The sequence below is a fragment of the Polyodon spathula genome, chromosome 6 (genome assembly GCF_017654505.1).
Source record: "Polyodon spathula isolate WHYD16114869_AA chromosome 6, ASM1765450v1, whole genome shotgun sequence".
Classification (NCBI taxonomy): Eukaryota; Metazoa; Chordata; class Actinopteri; order Acipenseriformes; family Polyodontidae; genus Polyodon; species Polyodon spathula.
In genome coordinates this window covers 3804151-3824916 of record NC_054539.1, presented here as the reverse complement: position 1 = coordinate 3824916, position 20766 = coordinate 3804151, and the positions used below count along the sequence as shown (strand labels likewise).

General features: G+C 37.7%; 1 protein-coding gene across 24 annotated transcripts in view; it reads left to right on the top strand.

Annotated features, from left to right (window-relative positions):
- LOC121316704 (neurexin-1-like) overlaps positions 1-20766 on the top strand; it is a 442910-nt gene that overhangs the window by 143525 nt on the left and 278619 nt on the right. For 11 of the 24 annotated variants that reach the window (XM_041251791.1, XM_041251800.1, XM_041251785.1 and 8 more), the window contains 4 exons: positions 2029-2073; positions 3133-3294; positions 13250-13688; positions 17557-17940. In XM_041251791.1, coding sequence (XP_041107725.1) covers positions 2029-2073; positions 3133-3294; positions 13250-13688; positions 17557-17940 — 1030 coding nt within the window. The remainder of the gene's footprint in view (positions 1-2028; positions 2074-3132; positions 3295-13249; positions 13689-17556; positions 17941-20766) is intronic. The other 13 variants (XM_041251794.1, XM_041251793.1, XM_041251792.1 and 10 more) reach the window with 2 other exon arrangements.

The window sequence follows — 20766 nt, the reverse complement described above, 5'->3', positions numbered from 1 at the left end:
ACCAGGGATGGTTTTAACAGTAGTCTTTCTGAGAAGTTTTAATAGCAGTCTTTCTGAGAAGTTGTTTATAGTTTGAACAACACCGGTACTGTATTTACTGTAGAAATATTGCATGAATCATTAGTACATGTAATTGGGGGACATGCAGCGTATATTCGAGGCACGTTATAATCAAGAGCCTTATAGCGAGGAAGCACTGTATATACATATATACACTGCTGTGCAAAAGTCTTAGACATGTTGCATTTTTCTTCTGTGATGCATTATGAACATCAACAATCTACCTAAAGCATCCACTAGTGTTTTTAAAAGCTGTATAACAAGTATGAGCAATACTTGAAGATAATATTCTTAAGGAATAGAAAGAAGACAAACGTTGAATTGACAACAGAACTGGCAGAAGGCACAGGTGTCATTGTCCATCCATCAACAGTCCAAAGCACATTTGACTGTTGTTCCATAGTCCAATTTCTGTGTTCTTATGCATATTTGAGCCTTTTAGTCTTGTTCCCCTTTCTTAACAGAGGTATTCTTACTGCAACACATCCTTTTCAAGTCATCATTTCAAGAGTGACCTTCATGCTGTTGATTTGATAGACACCTCGGATAGGGAAAACAGCCTAGGTGCATGTTGTAATTCTTGTGTTATCTGAACCAGACAGGGAAAATTCCAGGACCTTAAGGGATTAACATTGTAAGACCCAGAAGAATGAAGCCAAAAATACAAGCTTGAGAAAACAGCATTTTCCATTTACAACAGTATTGCAAATGGGAACTTTAGATATAAGTTTTTTGTTTTGTAATGTATGGTTGATATAGCTATGTCCAAAAGTTTTGCATCACCTTATAGAATTTACTCATTTTGTTTCATAAAGTGGAATGAAACCTGCTGAATAATGTTACGTTAACATATTGAATTACACACCACTTTGTAGTTGTCCATATACAATGAAAAACTGATTTTTTTTGTTCTTTAATTTCACATTTCTCAATCTAAAATGAAATACTGTATTACTATTAAGGCTTATGGTAGACTTTCGCAATATAATTGTATAGTTTATTTGATTACATGATATTAAATAAAATATATACATTATGTTCATATAGTTATTTTTTTTAATTATGTCTCAATTCTAAAATACTCTGTGATGCAAAACTTTTGGCAATATCTATATGTTGAATTGAAATGTTAGACAGAATGCATGCTAACTATACTGATTATTAGAACTCGTACAAGAGAAGCCGGTCAGGAAACCTCTAGATTTGCTCCTGCTCAGGTTGTGTGGCCACCACCCCCTCAAAAACAAATCTAGTAAAAACAGTATTGTTGAAAACCAGGCTAAGAATGCAGAAGTGTATGCTTAGTTAAGGCAGTTGCAGAAATCCATTCTACTCATTGTCTGTGTCAGGATCTTCTTTGCTTTGTTTCATTGCAGTAATCAGACCCTAAACTGCATCGATATGGCTGAAGGAGGTGTGAGAGTTGGGAAGGATCCCAGTGCGTGCTGTAAATTACAGTCGCAGGGATTCGGTGCAAACAAAACTTGTTTTAAAAGACGATGTGATAAAGAGGGTCAAATGATGAGTTTTAGGCATTCTAGTTTATGAGCCATTTGATGTCTGTCAAAACCATACACTATGTTAGAAGAGACATGTTAGGATTTGGGTGCTTTTAGTATAGCTATGACGTTTGGTAACACTGTGTATTTAGGGATTATTGTGATGTGCTATCAGTGCTGGTAACACTGTGTATTTAGGGATTATTGTGATGTGCTATCAGTGCTGGTAACACTGTGGACGCATATCCGTTAGTCTGCTTTTTTCTCGTAAACTTATTTTGCCCTTTTTCTATGTTACTAACATGCTTAAAAACTAACATGTCATTCATGGAATGTGTCATTCTACTAACCGTTACCTTTAATGTTCCTAATAATGTACTAACATGGTAGTAACCATCATATTTTTTGAGTAACAGTCGTTATTCTGTTCACAGTTTTTAATTTCCTTTCTCCCCCCTTCTCCACAAAGCACTCAGGCATTGGACACGCTATGGTAAACAAACTACATTGTTCGGTAGATATCATTCTAATTGTTTCTTAGTTTGGGTTTGCCGTGTGTTTTCTTTCTTTCTTTTACTGTAGACTCCATTAACAAAAAGGGAACTGCGGTTGGTACTCTTCTGCTTACTTTGAACTCCTTCTTTTCATCTGTTGGTTACCTTCCTTTTTTTACCTGCCCCTGTCCAATTCTGTTTAATTCACCTTTAGGGGCATCGTTGCGAGCCTTTGCATCAAGCTGTGATTAACAAGGATAAGGCTACTTGCTGGCTGGCCTAGTGTTCATTGGCTCAGCCAGTTTCTTACCATTCACAATGCATGGCATGAATGCTGGATCTGAGGAATGACAGCAATGCTAAAATCATTCATTTTTAATAATTCACTGCAAGCTATTGAGTATATTTATTTACTTTGTGTGTGTGTGTGTGTGTGTGTGTGTATATATATATATATATAATTATATATATATATATATAATATATATATATATATTATATATATATATGCGCGTATATAAAATAAAAATGTGCTCCTGCATGTGCACTCAAAGTGTGTGTTTTTACATTTTTCTTTAATTATTATTTTTGTTTTGTGTGCACGCGTGCAAAAAGAAAAGCGAAGGCATGCTTTTAGCTCCACAGCCCATTCTGTTGATTTATGCAAACTGTGGTGGTGCTTCACATTGCTTGTGCTTTCAATCTAACTCAGGTGCATGTTATTATTATTATTTTTTTTATGTGGAAAATAAACTGCTAAACTTACTAATATGTACCCTAGCTAAACTAACCTAGAATACATTCTACTAACACCATTTTTGTGTCTGCTAAATTACTTTTGAGTTGCAGTAGGGACAATACTAACATTACTTCAATAATCCGTAAAATGCTGAACTAGTTTAGATTTCCCTAGGGGGCTGCAGACTAGTGTCTAATACCAAACAAAAAAATAATAATATTACAAAAACAGACATGAAAATGGGTTTCAGACAAATAGGCCTCACACAGGGACAGATCTTGCAATGCAGCATATAGGTGTGTGAGTATAGCGTGTCCTTTCCCTGTGCTTTGTTATCTAGGTAACAATATCAGTGGATGGAATTCTGACCACCACAGGATACACACAGGAGGACTACACCATGCTGGGCTCTGATGACTTTTTCTATGTTGGGGGCAGTCCTAGCACAGCTGACCTTCCAGGTTCACCTGTCAGCAACAACTTTATGGGTTGCTTAAAGGAGGTAAACTTTGCTGTTTCATGTGCTAAATAGATTGGTCCCTCCCCTAATACAACTGTCCATTATTGTACAGGATCCTGTTTGCAGAGCAATGTGGCCGTAATGTATCCTGAACAGCCTTGTGAACTACGATTGACATGGGCTTTGGTTTCGGTCATGCTCATTAAACCTATTGTTTTTTGCACTAAACACAAAGGTTTAAAAAAGGTCTAAGGGCTTCTAAGGGTGTCTACCTGATTCATAAACACAATGAAAACAAAAACTTTTACAGTTGTTTTGAAATGAAATCCATCAAAATCCATGTGATATGATAATCACATTAGTGATAGGGGTGAAATGGCTGGTAAGAAAATTAAAGATCCACCTTTCAAAGCTGCAATCTGCACTTGCATGTGCAAGCTTTTGTTTAACTGATTACAAGATCATCAGCCATTTTCCCTCTAAAAAAACACGTGTCTTAGAATTTTTTGTAATTATAGTACCCAATTAACTTCAACCTTCAAAATATTTAATTAGGTTGGTAGTAATTTGCCTGTAACATCACCTCAAACTTTATGAGTCAGGGCTTCAGCACTTAATGGGCGATCTTGAAAGCACAACTAGTATTACAAAAGGGGTAAATTTTTATCCCTCAAGGTTAAAACCTTGTATGAATCTGACAGTGCAGGTGCAATCAATACAGCCACTTTTATAATCAGTTCCCACTGGAAAATAATGTACTGTTACATTGTTTGAATGGAGACCCATGTGGTTAAATCATGAGTACTATGATTCTTAAAACCTTTCCCTTTTATTGACTTCTTTTGGGTATTGTCAGGTAGAAATGAAAAGGACAGATGACAACCTGTAGTTATGGCTCTTGACAGAGCTCTGAAGCAACCTACACATGCAGCTTTTCATAATGTTGGTGTTTCAAACAAATACTGTGAATAAGGGAGACCCTTTTTTATTGCAGCAGGTTCAGTGTGTGATAGGGGACAGAGTATACAGATATAAACAAGACTAAGTTACTGTATAGATAAAGTGATGAGAGTCCAGGTTTACGCTGGGAAGATGGGGGAAGGGTCTGCAAGTTAGTCCTCCTTCATTAATAAATAATTTCATTCCCACGGTGCCTCATTACCTTTAACGTTCTGACTGACTGTTTAGTCATCATGTCTTTTAATCAGTTTAGATGCTCTAAAGGACCAGCTGTTACTATTGCAATCATTTGCTAAGTTAACCTTTTACACAATTATCAACTATTTGACTCTATTTGGACACCACCACTAGTCAAAGAAAATTCAAAGGCAGTAAAGGATGCGACTAAAACGGGTGAGTTAAAATATTAAATCTAATGTTTTCACTTTAATGAAACTATATATATTGAATTAATACTGTATGTTAATTCACTACCTATAATCTTAGTGCTAACATTAGTCTTTTCATTCTGAATAAATCCTGAAATTATCTAAATCTGATACCCCCTGTTTGTCAGCTGACATTAGTAATGATCTATTTCAGACCTGGTCTACTGGTCCCATTAAATCCATGTTTAGAAATACAAATCAGGTCTGTGATTAACCACTGCAGAGCTTAGCAGGTAGATGCAAGGTACCTTACAGAATTACAGTAAAGTAGAAATAAGGCTGCACACTTTCCTATCCATTTATCACACAACCAGCTAACATCACACATAGTCATATTTCTAGGGCTTATTTAAGTATCATCATTTACTGCACTTGCTTTGACATTAGTTGTCGGCACAGGCTTGGTATGTGCTAAACATTTATTGAAACCCCCTGGTCACAAGGTACAATGGACACTGACAAACTGACCTGTCTGGCATTTCTTGTGAAACAACTGGAGCATTGTTCTTGGAATTGGGCTTTGTGTTCTTAACTATTAAATGACATTAAACTGACCTTCAAAAGCCACCTAGACCCTCTTTATTTTAGATCCCATTATTTTCTCATTTTAGAACCATATGTTGTACTGTAGAACTTCAGAGTGAATTCAATTTAAGGGTATAATAATAATAATAATAATAATAATAATAATAATAATAATAATAATAATAATAATAATAATAATAATAATAGTAAAACAACCAGTCCCATGTTATTTCCTTTTTCAGGTGCTACATTCAGTTAAAGATTAAACTCGGCAAACCAGAGATTTTCAGTTAAGGTTAAATCATGAGATGACTCCATTCCTTATGCGATCTTCATATAACATATGGAGTCATCATAGATCTGGGAAATGAACACCTTGCTTTTCAGTACATGTTAAGATTATTTATTGAATTCAAGCAGAGCTATATGCTCTTGTGTACATCACATGCCCGTGCTTTCTAGTTTGTTCATGATGTGAATTACTGCATATGAACTCAATGCATAATTCATCATACATCTAAGCGAGTGTTTCTGTATATAAATACGTTCATCCACTAACCTTTAGAAAACTCTTTAGAAAATAAACCAGCACAGTTATGAATTTCACTTTTACTTTGTGAGATGTAGCAAATCTTTAATGTGTCACAAATAACACCCTGTTGTAGCAGGAGCACGGCTATTTGACTCTAAGAATAAAATTGTAAGTTGCAGGTCTCAGTTAAGAGTTGCTTTTGTATCTAAGGCATATAAACAAACACAAGAGCCGGTTAGAGCAAGTTAATGCCTTATCCAGATCTAAAAATGTATTTACATAAAATAAACTGAAAATGCAAGGCATTGTCCCTCATCTACAGTATAACAATATCACTAGCACGATGACAAACATCGGCAAGAACAGGGTTAATGTAGCAGATAATGTGCAATATCAATGCCTGCTGTGTAAAAACAATCAATGAATTGCTGACTGACATTTCTATTAATTTGCCTTATGTAGAAATGTTACAATATTATAGATCTGCAGCAGAAATAATTGATGTAGAGACCTTTGCAAGGTTTAATGGTAAAATTATTCCTCTGAAGCAAATACATTGGCTGTAAATGTGTCATTGTAATATATTTAACTTCATTGTAATAAAGTAGCTCTTTCTGCCCTTCTGCCGGATTATCTCCTGCAGTGGTCATCATGTGCTGTGTGTACCCTAGTTATCTGTGTATTTTCTCAGCCTGTACATATACAGTATAGATTTTTATTTTACTGTGTAACCTGGCAACCATAGAGGAATACTGCAGAATCAATAAAGTAATCACACAAGGTTAGAAAGTTTTTTTTTCTTCAAATCATGTTTGTAGAATGAATATGAGCTACACACACTTTGTTTTAATATGAAAGCCGCTGTCCAGTCTGATAATGTCATATATAATCTTGTTTGCCTTGTAAAAGGTGTCCTTTATTTTAACCATCCTATTGATTGCCTTCGATCCCCAGTGTTATACCACACCCAGCCCTCCAATGACTACAGCAGCAATCATGAATGTGTGGATGATGGTCTATTCCTAGGGAACAAGCTGTTTTCTGCATAATCCCTGTTCCAGTTCCAGTTAACATTTTTTAGCAGCTGTACCTTTCATGTACGCAAATTGTTAGGTTTGTGCTGCTCAAGACAGTTGCAGTTTAATGACATAAAAAGGGGTTGTGAATTGCATTCTTTATTTCAATAAGTGAGTATATAGCAACATACGCACATTACAGGTCAAAATGAGAACAGATTGTGCAAACATCATGCACAGCATCCTGGACAATGCCTTTACTGCCTGGAATTAAAGAATTAAGTGTTAATGACCTCTGTGTTGGAGATTAACTGCCAGGAAATGACCGCTAGGGAGACCATTAACACTGTTATAAGCCATAATGTTGCAGTATTATTTAAAAAAAAAAAAAACAACCAAAATGCTTTGTAATAACAGTGCAAGGCTTTGTTGATCTCCCTGAGGCAATGCCCCATTGTAGATGAATGCTCAGCTAATTTTACTTGCCTTTTCATACAAAGGAGTGCATTGCTAATGTTAAAATGAGTCATTCCTCACTATACTAATACACAGCAATTCTCTCTCAATCATAAAAAAAGAAAACATATAGCGTAATATCATCTTGTTATGTAACTTAGAGCTCCCATTGCCTCTTCCTCTTAGCTGTGCCAGCAGGGTTTTTTCTTCATACAATGTCATGCCTGTCCCTGTGCAGACATGGAAACGGATGACACATAATCAATGTTGCAATGAGAAGCAGCACATCTAATTGGCTGAAATGATTGTGTATTTGCACAGTGCTTACAGCTGCTTTAATGGGTGTATTATTGTCCAGGCCAGGGCACAGCAGGATGTGTTGTTTTGCATCCGCACAAGACAGCAGTGGAATACATGTTGGCTGCTTCTTTTGAGGAGATATACACAAGAAAAATCCCAAATGCCCAAGACTCAAAGCCATTTAACGAGCTGTATTGTTTTGGTTATGTAACTTTTCTTTCACAAATGGCCCTATTTACTAGCTCCAGGAGTTTTAGTGTTACCTTAGTTTACCTTTTATTCCGATTAATGACTTCTGATCTTGCCAGCTAATGGACCATTCCCTGGGAATAGTGACACCCGATTGGTTAGTCAATAATGTTTGATGAATGTCAGCATAGCATTTCAGAATGAGGTAGGCTATATGACCTCCTATAGCAATGTTAGGGAACCAAGCCTTAAAGGGATCAGTTAAATAATCATTTTATTTCATAATACCGGTATTTAATTTCTTACATTTATTTTTTCTTTGTATTATACTTCCTAACTAAATGTCCTTTCTTGGGGAGGTGAACATATTCCCAAAAGCTTAAGTTTGTTGTTATTTTAATAAATTGAATTGCAATAAATATTCATAAATATTGTTCTGTATTAGCTGCCTTTACAATTGCTTTGCTCAAAAAGAAAGTCCAGCTTATTCCAGATGGAATTGTCCATGGAGTGTCTAGTGTCTTCACAGGGGCAGCTGTCTGTATTTAACTGGACAACAGTTTAACCCAGTGCAGCCTTCCGTTTAACATTCTTCACTGTTCTGCTGTTTTAGCCACAGACTCAAATGTTAACCTCCCTTTTTACCGAAAATAGCGGCAAAAAGATAAAAGTTACATTACAGAAATTGACTTTGCAATATACCATGCACCAAAGTGCACACTTTAACAATAGGACGTGTTAAAAGGCTTAAGTGACTAGGAAACCCAATACCTAGCATCAGCAAGAAAACAGCTGCTCATCAGAGTTTTTTAAGCAATGAGGTGAACAATAGTTATTAAACGAAGGCAGAATGAAGTATGTAGATTCATGCAGAAGTACTGGAATAGCTCCACAAAAACTGTAATAAATTTTGCAATACAGACAGAAGCTAGCTGATATGAAATGCATCCAAGCAACTGTACTGACAAGCTTGGGTGCCACTCTGTAATCAGATCCCTCAGGTACAGCAGTAGTGCTGCTGCTAAAGATTACTTTTTCAATCGCTCTGCATGTGCTGCAAACTGAGAGCTGAACCCAATCCGACAAACTAGCCCTTTGGCAGTGACACCGGTGTAGGTGAAAGGGAACTTTACAAATGCTTGTGTGAGTGAAACAGACAATGTACCTTGTATAATGTCTGTAAGACAAATGGTAGCTTATAGAAGATTGAGCAAAGTAACAGATAGCAGCCAAAGACCAAGAAAGACAAATAAAAGTATCAGTCACACTTTAAAATAAATGCCTATTCATCCTACATTAAGTAGCTAACAAATGAGTTCCAGACATTTTTTCTGGCATGTACATCCATCATAGGTCTCAAATACAGTGTGGAAGAAGATGTTTTAGCAAACACGTATTTTCAATTTAAAACATAATATCTGGTACTATACCAGCTTCAAGAACTACTGTTTGCAAGCCGAGCTATCAGATTTATTGAAATTCCTGGGTTATTTCACCTGGAGGGTAAAATTGTCCCCCCCTTCACTGGCTTCTTCGCTCTTCAAATGACCAGTTAGATGCTACCCCTAATAACTGACATCCTTTGCAGCCAGTTAGATGCTTTGACCCTGAGATCACTGCCGGGGTAAAAATGAACAAGGAAGTAAAGCAGTAAACAGACTTTCTGGAAGAGAAGGCAGGCAAATTGGGAAACTTCCTTTAACCCTTTGCGGTCCATTTATTCAGCACTTGTCAGGCGCGTCAGGTCCAATTGATTTTCACACACGCTGTTTATTTTACACGGGCTGTTTAATTTTTTTTTTTTCAGAGTAAAACAGATTTAAACGGCACTAGAGACCTGTGGTTGATGTCTTTTTGATGATGTTGGACAGGGTCCGACATCGGACTGGAAAGGGAAAATTGTAATGTCGGACCTGGTCCAACATATGACCTTAAATGGTTAATCTAGTGTAGTAGTAGTAGTAGTAGATGTCTGTTTTTAAATACAAACACATCTCTGCTAGATGTTTCTTTAAATAACTGCACATTTGAGACCTGTGTAGCTAATTGAAGTGCAAAATGAAATAGATTTATGGAAGTGTTTTAGTTACAATTACTTTAAATATTTTTAATATACCAGTCATAGCAAGTGTGAACAGTTACAAGAACAGTAATTACAATAGCTACATTTTGATCACTGAGTATCATTATTTAGGATTATCCAAGTTTGCCCAAAAAGTGTGATAAAGAATGCATGCTTTTTCTGCTACTGAAAACACTCCTGACTACAATCAGTTTAGCAGACTAACTGCAAAACAGGATTCTTGCAAGGCTCTGCAGTTTCTTTGAGACTAAAGCAGTTTTAAATGAATTTGATTTGTATTGTTCTTAAAATGTCAGCTGTTTCAGACTACCATAAAATGTCAGCTGTTTCTGAATGCATTTACCAGAATAGATTCAAGGCAGGCATAGGGTCACTTTGCTTGGGATACATACACTCACACACCTACACACACACACACACGTAAGGTAAAATTTATATCAGAAAATAAGTCAAGTGGACAAATGTGCCTTCATCTGTGAACACAGTTACTTATGCTATAAGCATTATTGAAATTATGTATGTCTGTCCACACATGCTGTGGCTGATATCTAGCAGAGTAGAGTGTTCATTTTTTGTACTTGCACTGAAGAAGTCATTGGGAACATAGTACTTTGCTCATACTGTATGAGGCACTGTTGGGGACCATAGGTTGTCTTAGTTATGAAAAGCTATAATGGTAAAGGTAAACCCATAGTAAATGACCATAGGTGTCATTGTGTTCACTGTGGCTTGTTCTCTGCCGACACCAAAGTGAAGACTCTTCTTTAGAAATGCCACAGCTTATGTGGGTGTCCAATATTAGGGTACTAAATAATCCTGCCTTCTCAGAAACTGCAGTTTTATGTATGTGTAAATATCTGTGGTAAAACATTAACACTATTAACAACAGAGCAATGAAGTTGTAAGTAAAATATCATTATCTTGCTAGGCAATTATATGTATACATGTTTATGCCAGAAGCTCTCAGTACATTAGGATAAATACTCATTGTCACAACAATGCAGCCAACTTGTGTACTAATGTGCTGAAGTACTCGCCTCAGAAACAATTGACATTGTATACTATTATGCCTTGTTGTTATTCCTCTCCTTGTTAAGTACCGGTGAATACTATACTATGAATGCAAATTTATAAAAGGCTGTTCTGTTTAAAAAAACAACTTGCTTTGTGTGCAGAAGTTGCTCTAATAACAATGAACTTTAGACAACCCCCATAGAGTAGAAGAGGTCTGTCTTTCTTCTTTCTTCACTGCTGAGGAATATGATGTTCTAAAGGGCATATCGTATTCCTTCGAATTTAAGACGCACTTTTTAATTTTTTATTCTCAAAAATGGCCTGCGTCTTAAATTCGAGTACAGTATAGTGATGTGTGAATTAAAACTGCCAGCAGATGTGACTGCCAGAGTACACAAACAGCAACATGACTGACTGGCAGTTGAAGGGTTCCATAGTAGTTATCCTAAGTTGCAGACGCTCTGCTCCTCGATGTAAACACAGCAATTTTTCGCTCAGTGCCCGCCTGTGCAGCTATGGCAGTGGTGCAGTAGCCTTAAACTGGCATTGCTGTGTCCTTAAACAGGTGTAAGCTCCTTGGGCATGCCCATCAGCCAATCAAGATATCCCGATGAACTCAGCTCTGGGCAAGCCTTTCTGTTTACTACAGCAGCAGCGCAGCTGAACCAGCGACAGGGTCCTGTCTGTAACAAAGCGTCATTAGCTACCTGAGGAATTCAAAGAGAAGCTTTTACAATTTTAGCCTTTCGTTGTTAGGCTCATTTCTAATCAGACCCATGTATTTTTCTACTTGCCAAGCAATATCACAATTCACAAAAAGGAAAGAAAAACATGTGTGAGTAATCACAACTGGAAATAGGAAGCAGCTCATAACTGTAATGCTGTGGATGATAGCAGACTGGAAATGAGATTCAGCTCATAACTGTAATGCTGTGTGTGACAGCAGAGTGGAAATGAGGAGCAGCTCATACCTGTAATGCTGTGTGTGACAGCAGAGTGGAAATGAGAAGCAGCTCATAACTGTAATGCTGTGTGTGACAGCAGAGTGTAAATGAGAAGCAGCTCATAACTATAATGCTGTGTGTGACAGACTGGAAATGAGAAGCAGCAAATAACTGTAATGCTGTGTGTGACAGAGACTGGAAATGAAAAGCAGCTCAAAACTGTAATGCTGTGTGTGACAGACTGGAAATGAGAAGCAACTCATAACTGTAATGCTGTGTGTAATAGCAGACAACTGCAAACTGCCTCCATATGTCGTTTTCTTATATGAGTAAATGCATCTTTGTAAATGCATCCTTGTAAATGCAGATTTTTTTTTTTTTTTTTTCTCAAGTTGAGGGTTGGAGATTTGGCTGTCTTAAATTCAAAGGAATACAGTACTTTTCAAAGGGGACCTGAGAATATTATGTTTTAAATTTTTCATGGTGTTAGGTTTCTAAATATACTTTATTTTATGCATTTATCTGTTGCCTCTGTAGCCTTCATTCAGCTTGCAGGTGTGTGTGTGTGTGGGTGTGGTGGTGTGTTGGGACTATATATATATATATATATATTATATATATATATTATATATATATATATATATATATATATATAATATATATATATTATATATATATTTTCTGGGTTCAAGTTTGCCTCAGGTTTCTAGGTCACATCATAAAACCTGGCTTGGACTGCCATAACTGTTTTCTGTAAGTGTCCCTCGTGTGGAAGCATGAGACGAAATGCCATGAGGAATTAACTGTAGAAGAAACATTACAGCACAGGTCTGGGTTGGATTTTTCTATTTTGGTTTTGCTCATAATGCTGTGACACCCCCTTAACGACATACAGTGCTGTAGCACTGCACATGAAAATCAGATACTTACACATTATGTTCTTCAGTCACAAATGCAATCATGTTTTTTTTTTGTTAATTAATTCATTAGAATATTTCAATCTTCTTGATTGCAGTGGGTTGATTCTACTCAGCATTTACACATTTACTTCACAAATAATAATAATGTTAAAAGGTAAAACTTACATTACAATTTATTTGAGAATTGTCCACCATTTGTGTGTGTGTGTGTGTGTGTGTGTGTGTGTGTGTGTGTGTGTGTGTGTGTGTGTGTGTGTGTGTGTGTGTGTGTGTGTGTGTGTGTTTGGGCAAGATTTTTGAGTTTGTATCATCACTTTCTTGCTGCAATAAAAATTCTTAAGTATTTTGGCTGTATAAAGGGCTTACAGGGTGTTTTTTGGTTGAAAGTTGGAAGCATACAAATGAAAAAGTTGTCAATAAACGGCAGTATTCTTATTCAAACATGTAACCCGTTGTCGATTTTATTTCACTTTATTTTTAATCCTTTTTTTACCCCTTTTCGATACAATACCACTACACGCTGCAAACAGAATCATGTATGTGTATTTTGGAAACTGAAATCTGAAAATGTTGCGTCAGGTTTGTTGTTTATCATTTTACTGCTCTAACATTTCCCTACTTTGTGAACAGGTCGTGTATAAAAACAATGATGTCAGGCTTGAGTTGTCCAGACTGGCCAAACAAGGCGAAGCCAAAATGAAGGTTCATGGTGTTGTGGCATTTAAGTGTGAAAACGTGGCCACCTTGGACCCTATCACGTTTGAAACTCCAGAGTCCTATATCACGCTACATAAATGGAACGCTAAGAAAACAGGCTCCATCTCTTTTGACTTCCGCACCACAGAGCCTAACGGCCTGCTCCTCTTTAGTCATGGCAAGCCAAAGCACCATAAAGACGCCAAGAATCCTCAAATGTTGAAGGTGGACTTTTTCGCTATAGAAATGCTTGATGGCCATCTGTTCCTCCTCCTTGATATGGGATCGGGTACGATTAAAACACGAGCTGTAAACAAAAAAGTGAACGACGGAGAGTGGTATCATGTCGACTTTCAGAGAGATGGACGATCAGGTACTGCTTTTTGATTTTCGTTGCATTTCATGTTGTCTGTACTGTATTTCCCCCTTCCGAATTCCTCGTCCAGTAGTGTTCTACTGAATGCAAATGTAACCCTCCCTTGCACGGGGGCGTACAGAGATAGCACAAATATAACACCTCCCCTGTAGAGAATGTAGACCGACTACGCTAGTTCAGTGCATAAGGCTATGGATCTAAGATAATTCAGACAGCGGATCTAAAATGGCAAGAACAAGGTCTCCAAGAAAGTCACAGAAATAAATTCAGTTTAAGTGTGTTTATTGTAAAAATCTGCAAATTAATTGGAATAATTTATTTAGCAAACTGTCAGTGCAAATCATTTAAAATATACACAATGTCCCGTACAGAGGAGAGAGAGAGAGAGAGAGAGAGAGAGAGAGAGAGAGCGAGCGAGCATATATTTTTTTGGTTTCAGTTCCTAAATTCCGGTTGCCTACCGAAAGGTTAAAAACACTCAAGTCACTCACGTTCATTATTCAACACTGGCATACAATCAGCCCAATACCTGTTGTCGGGGAAACTCCGTTTACTGTCGTTTACTGTAAAGGCAAACACTGCGTTCCCACTGCTGCACAAACAGACACACAGACACAAACACCAGGATGGCCATCCCTTTTGCAAGAGATGTGTGCTATTTATATTCAGGCACATAAATGTATCAATGATTCAATTAGTCTTTGCCAAAAATGGCAGATCAAGTAAGCCAACATAACTGATACAAATCAGTTATAAAATGTCAGCCAATATACACATGCACTAATCAAATCAATGAATAATACAATTATAAAAAATAATACGTAAAATAAATGTGAACAGGGCATTCTTGACCCTGTTACACTAATATGGCTTGTCTCACACAAAACACCATAGCTAAAAGCAAACAAGGAGTAAGTGTTCTGAACTGGAGTACCCTCTGCAGCTAAATCACAACATTGGGCATTTACCCGGCAAAAACCCAACAGTTTAAAGTTCATTTTGAATATATCTTGTAAATATAATTTGAATTTGCACTATAACATGACATATTCCATGCAACCATTATCTAGATAGCAGTGTGTTTACAAGATAAAAATAATTGATATAACTGCATAACAGGGTCCATGTACAGCATATAGTTGCAGTTTAAACTGTAGCACTTTAGTACTGTGTACTCAAAACAGTGTCAATTTTAGATCTGCATTATAAAATGACAGTTTATATCCCATTTGGTATCTAAATCCTTTCAATATAACCCTACATTTCTGTTATTGCCATTCAACATGCCTACAGTGGAAGTTCATTTGTTTAGCAATGACTTGCATGTCATAGTTAGAATCAGCTTTCATGGTGCATTTGCAAACATCATGAAGCACGAAGATTGCATTCCCTGAAAACAGTTAAAAATGAAATTGCTGAAATAATGAATATGATTGAAGAGACTCATTAGCGCTAACCTATGGGAAATGTTTGGCTGCGCATCTGCTCATTATTGCCAGGTTTGCAGTACTGAAGAGGTAGAACATCTGCACAGGTCTTTGTCCATGGAGAATATGTAACCTTTAAGGGCTAAGTTAATAATTCTTCAGTAGATCTTGAGCTTTGTTTAGAGCCTTATAACAGTGGTTGACTGCCCATGTCATTGTGCTTTGCAAGTGTATGCAAATTCTCCATTGATGCACCTCTTTCATTTACATACAGACAACAGTAAATACTATAATAATAATAATAATAATAATAATAATAATAATAATAATAATAATAATAATAATAATAATAATAATGCATCCAAGATACAGAATCAATGTTGCGTGAAAAGCAATGAAGCCCCTTGAGTTATGTTGAGGTTTCAGACATCTGAAAGAAATACACCAGTGAATAGCCTGTCATATATTTCATTTTTCATTGCTTGTTTAATAAATTAAATAGATTAATTTAACAGGTACAATAGCTACAAGTCTGAGTAAAGTCAAACACCATGTTTATTTTTCTGTGTTATTATTATTATTATTATTATTATTATTATTTATATTATTATTATTATTATTATTATAATTATTATAATAATAATAATAATAATAATAATAATAATAATAATAATAATAATAATAATTCACATTACAATTGCAGTGTCTTATATATTGTATACTGTAATTCTGGAACAATACAAGTTGATGAACTGGACAAATGAAGATTACAATATACCACAATTCTCATTCTCAACAGCCTTTCAGATGATTCCTATCCATGGCTATAGTGTTACTGTAGGGTTTGCAGGAAATCATCATCAATTACAAATCCACCATGGCTGCTCACCAGACAACTGATCTATAAACATGTCAATCAAATAGCGGATCACAGAGCACGGATGTGATCTTCACTTAAACAAACAAGTCAAGTGCATTGTTGTTTGTAGTGTATCCGTTTGAGAAGGAAAACAGTAAATCACCGGAAAACCCATGCGATTCACTTTAATGCATTTGGGGAAACGGCAATGCTGTCCCTTATTCAGTAGGCAGAATTAAATGCCAAGGTGGGTGCAGACTTATTTTAGTGTGTCTCCAGGCACAGCCTACATCTTTTTGTGCCTTTTTTATATGTTTGATGTTTGCAGAGACATCATAATGATTTTGCAAAATGGTTTTTGGTTTCATAATAGCGTGTCTTGTTTGGAACAATTAGTCAACCTTTGTTGATTTCAATAAGCTAATTTTAACTTGCTGAATACTATATACAGTATAACATTAAACAGTGTTTGATCTATGATAAAATAATGTCAATTATACAACCAATACTATATACATATTTTAATAGTGCCATACTTCTGGAAAACCACTGTGTGATGTAAAAGTGATTATTACTGAAGTATGTTCCTGAGCCTGCACAGGTATCTAAATAAAATACACAGAGAACCTCTGATAAGAACCTACAGTATTTGTAACTTCTTTAATGGGCGTCTTGAGGACCTGAAGACTGATTATTTGAAAATATACTGTGGGCTAATAGAAAAATGAAAGAGCGAATCACAGCACAGATTAAATATTAATGCCTTAGCGCCATCAACAAGGTTGCACATTGGTCTCCTCTGCTTGGGAAAAAATAACATGCCTCCCTTTCAAACCCAGAGATGAACATTACGGTTTGCCTGTGTTCCTGTGATTTTCCACTTCCCCTCTGTACCCTCTGCAGCTGTGTCTTCCCTCTGGAAGGTACTTATTTTCTCCACTCCGCCTTGGAGACTCAGCTACCTTTGGATCCCTGTTTTCTCTCTGAAGATGGCTTCCATGCTGAGACAAAGGGGGAACTCCAGGCCAAGTTAACAGCAGATAAAATCTAAATAAACTGTTCCTACTTAAATCATATTTTTATTACAGGTTTCTCTTTTGCTACATTGTAGTTCAGATTTCAAACCACTTAAGAAGAACATAATTCTAATTTATTTCTGATATTCTAAAAGGTATTGACAATGTCGACCCAGGGGGCTTTTTCAACCTGAAAAAAGAAACAAGGACCAGGGGTCACAAATGGAGATTAGATAGAGGGGCATTCAGAACAGAAAATAGGAGGCATTTTTTTACACAGAGAATTGTTGGAGTCTAGAACCAACTTCCCAGTAATGTTGTTGAAGCTGACAACCTGGGATCCTTCAAGAAGCTGCTTGATGAGATTCGTGGATCAATAAGCTACTAACAACCAAACAAGCAAGATAGGCCAAATGGCCTCCTCTCGTTTATAAACTTTCTTATGTTCTTCTTTTTATGTTCTTATGTCTAATTACATTGTTACATTAAGATATATGGATTTATTTATTGGTATTTTTTATATCAAAGCTTTCCACTATATTATAAGAATGCTCTTCTTTCAGGTACCATATCTGTGAACACCAACCGCACACCATACACCGCACCAGGAGAGAGTGAAATCCTAGACCTGGATGACAACTTGTATTTAGGTGGCTTGCCAGAGAACAAAGTGGGCCTCATCTTTCCAACCGAAGTGTGGACAGCGCTGCTCAATTACGGCTATGTGGGCTGCATCAGGGACCTGTTCATTGACGGTCAGAGCAAAGATATCCGGCGGATGGCTGAAATCCAGGCTGCTGCTGGAGTGAAGCCATCCTGTTCCAAGGAGCCGGCTAAGCAGTGTCTCAGCAATCCGTGCCGGAACAATGGTGTTTGCAGAGAGGGCTGGAACAGATTCGTCTGTGATTGCTCTGGATCAGGATTCCTGGGCCGATCATGTGAAAGAGGTAAGTGTGCCCAGTCTTAAACATAGTTGTATTGGGACTGTACTCTGTGTGGGATTTGAGAAAAGTTAATGTGACGCCCTATTGTCACATCCAGAGTTACTTCAGAAAGTGAGACAATAACAGTCAATCACCAAGGTGTTTTAAATTCAAATCCTTTCAATATTTGTCTAATTCTTAGCCTACACTCATTTCAGTGGAGTTGTATGTTTGACTTTTTTGACATGGTCTTTGTCAATAAGAAGCAGAGGAGTGCCCCATACACATCACTCAACATGTTTTATTACAATAGCAGTCATACTTATTTATTGGATACATGTGCCTATCTGTGTTGAGCATCAATCTAGCTCTGGTAGTGCAATGTAAATCTGGTGGAATTCTGTGGTTAAAAAGTGAGATTGATAGCATTAGGGACTGGGACCTGGATTTGTTCACAGACCACGTACCCTACTGGCCCTTCTCATAAGGCTTCAGCAATGTGCCTCATGCCTTTGCCTGGAGGGACTATCTGTCTCTGTCAGAATGAGGCAAATGTGTCATTTGTGTTTACTTGCAAAGAATCAGAATGTTGCTGTAGCCTTGTGGAGCTCTTTTAGGGCTCGGTGAACGTCTTTTTTTATGATAGCAGTTTATTTGGTGGGCGACCTTGTGCCTTTTTGTTGGGTTCTCTGGCTCTCTGACGTCCATCACTTTAGAGAAGGGGCACTTTAATGGCAGTGTCCTAGGATGCTGCTGTCACAAGGAAACCGCAGTGCCACTTGAAGCTGCAAACCGGCTATCTTGAGCCACTAAGAGCATTGTCAAGCTGTTCACTTGTGACAAACTCTGAATTAGATCCATAACAACATGTTCTGCATCTGTTTTTTTTATAAGTAAAATATTTAATAACACTATGTAACACAATTTTTGGTCCTGGGTAGTAAGTGTTATTTCCTAATTGCTTATGCCTCAAAAGTATAGAAAATGGCTATTATTCCCCACAAACTTTGCTTTTGTGACCAGGACAGTGATATTTTGAAATGTACCTATTTCCAATGAGAAAACGGGCGAACTTGTGTCTTTTCGTTCACATAAAGTCAGAAAAAAACAACATATGAATCCAAATTAACATGTATTTATACTAAAGTAATACAAAGATGACTACAAAAGATTTAGAAGTGAGTAGTTTTTCGAGATTTACGATTATACTGTAAATCACTTTCACGAATCAGCCACCAAATGTAGTCTCCCATCATGTTCTCGTTATACTGTCCTTGGTAGCGGCGTTCAAAGTCCAGTATATCCTGGTGGAAGCGCTCGCCTGCTCCTCCGAGTACGCTCCCATGTTCTCCTTGAATTTATCAAGATGAGCATCAAGGAGACAGACTTTGAGGGACATCCTACAGCCCATTGTGCCATAGTTCTTCACCAGAGTCTCAACCAGCTCCACATAGTTTTCGGCTTTGTGATTGCCCAGGAAGCCCCGAACCACTGCTACAAAGCTGTTCCAAGCTGCTTTCTCTTTACTAGTGAGCTTCTTGGGGAATTCATTGCACTCCAGGATCTGTGATCCGACGAAGACACCGGCTTTGACCTTTGCCTCAGACAGCTTAGGGAAGAAGTCTTGAAGGTACTTGAAGGCTGCCGACTCCTTATCTAGAGCTCTGACAAATTGTTTCATAAGGCCCAATTTGATGTGCAGTGGTGGCATCAGCACCTTCCGGGGGTCCACCAGTGGCTCCCACTTGACGTTGTTCCTCCCCACAGAGAACTCGGTACTCTGTGGCCAGTCCCGCCTGTGGTAGTGCCCCTGCTGTCCCAAAGGCAAAGATAGCAGGGAAACTTGGTAAAACTGCCTTGGTGACCCATCAGGAGTGCCACCATTTTGAAGTCTCCTATGACCTCCCAGCCGTAGTCATCATACTTCAAGGCGTCCAGCAAGGTTTTGATGCTGTTGTAATCCTCTTTGAGGTGCACCGAGTGAGCCAGGGGAAGAGACGGGTACTTGTTACCATTATGGAGCAGCACGGCTTTGAGGCTCCTGGATGAGCTGTCAATGAAGAGGCGCCACTCATTCTGGTTACAGGCGATTCCGATTGCCTCGAACAGACTGGTCACATTGTGGCAGAAGCAGAGCCCATCTTGACGGGTGAAGAAGCTGGAAAAAGGTTGGTGACACTTCCTCAGATCAGCGACTTGCACACTTTCATCCAACAAGTTCCATTGCTTGAGCCTTGGACTTGGACTTGGTGAGACCAAGATCTCTAATCAAGTCGTTGAGGTCTTTTTGGTTGGGGTAGTATGGGTTTCTCTCCTCAGCTCCACCTCTGAAATTGTCATCTGGATCTACAACGTCTTCCTCGCTCTCTGACTTGCTGCTCTCTTCTAAAGATGGCTGCTCTCTCTCCGGAGGAGTGGGTACGGGGAGCTCATGGCAGTGTGGCACCGGGACGATGGATGAAGGAAGGTCCGGATAAGTGATAGCAGGTGCATTCTTGCCAGTCCGACGTTTGGAAGAGTCCACCATGCAGAAGTAGCAGTTGCTTGAGTGGTCAGTGGGTTCCCGCCAAATTCTTGGGATAGCGAACTCTGTATCATCCTACAAAAATACATTTATTTCACCCATGACTAATGTGTAAGAGATTCTCGCAACATTTTTCATATATGATATATTTTTTCAATAAAATTGAACATTGTAAAACATTTTAAAATTAAAAACTTTTACAATTTAAAATTTTTTAACACATTTTATAACATAACATTCAAAGCAACAATTGTCCATCTTACCTTCGAGAGATTTTTTGCAGTGCTCGCAGGTGAAATGAGGTGCCCAGGGTTTGTCTTGATCCC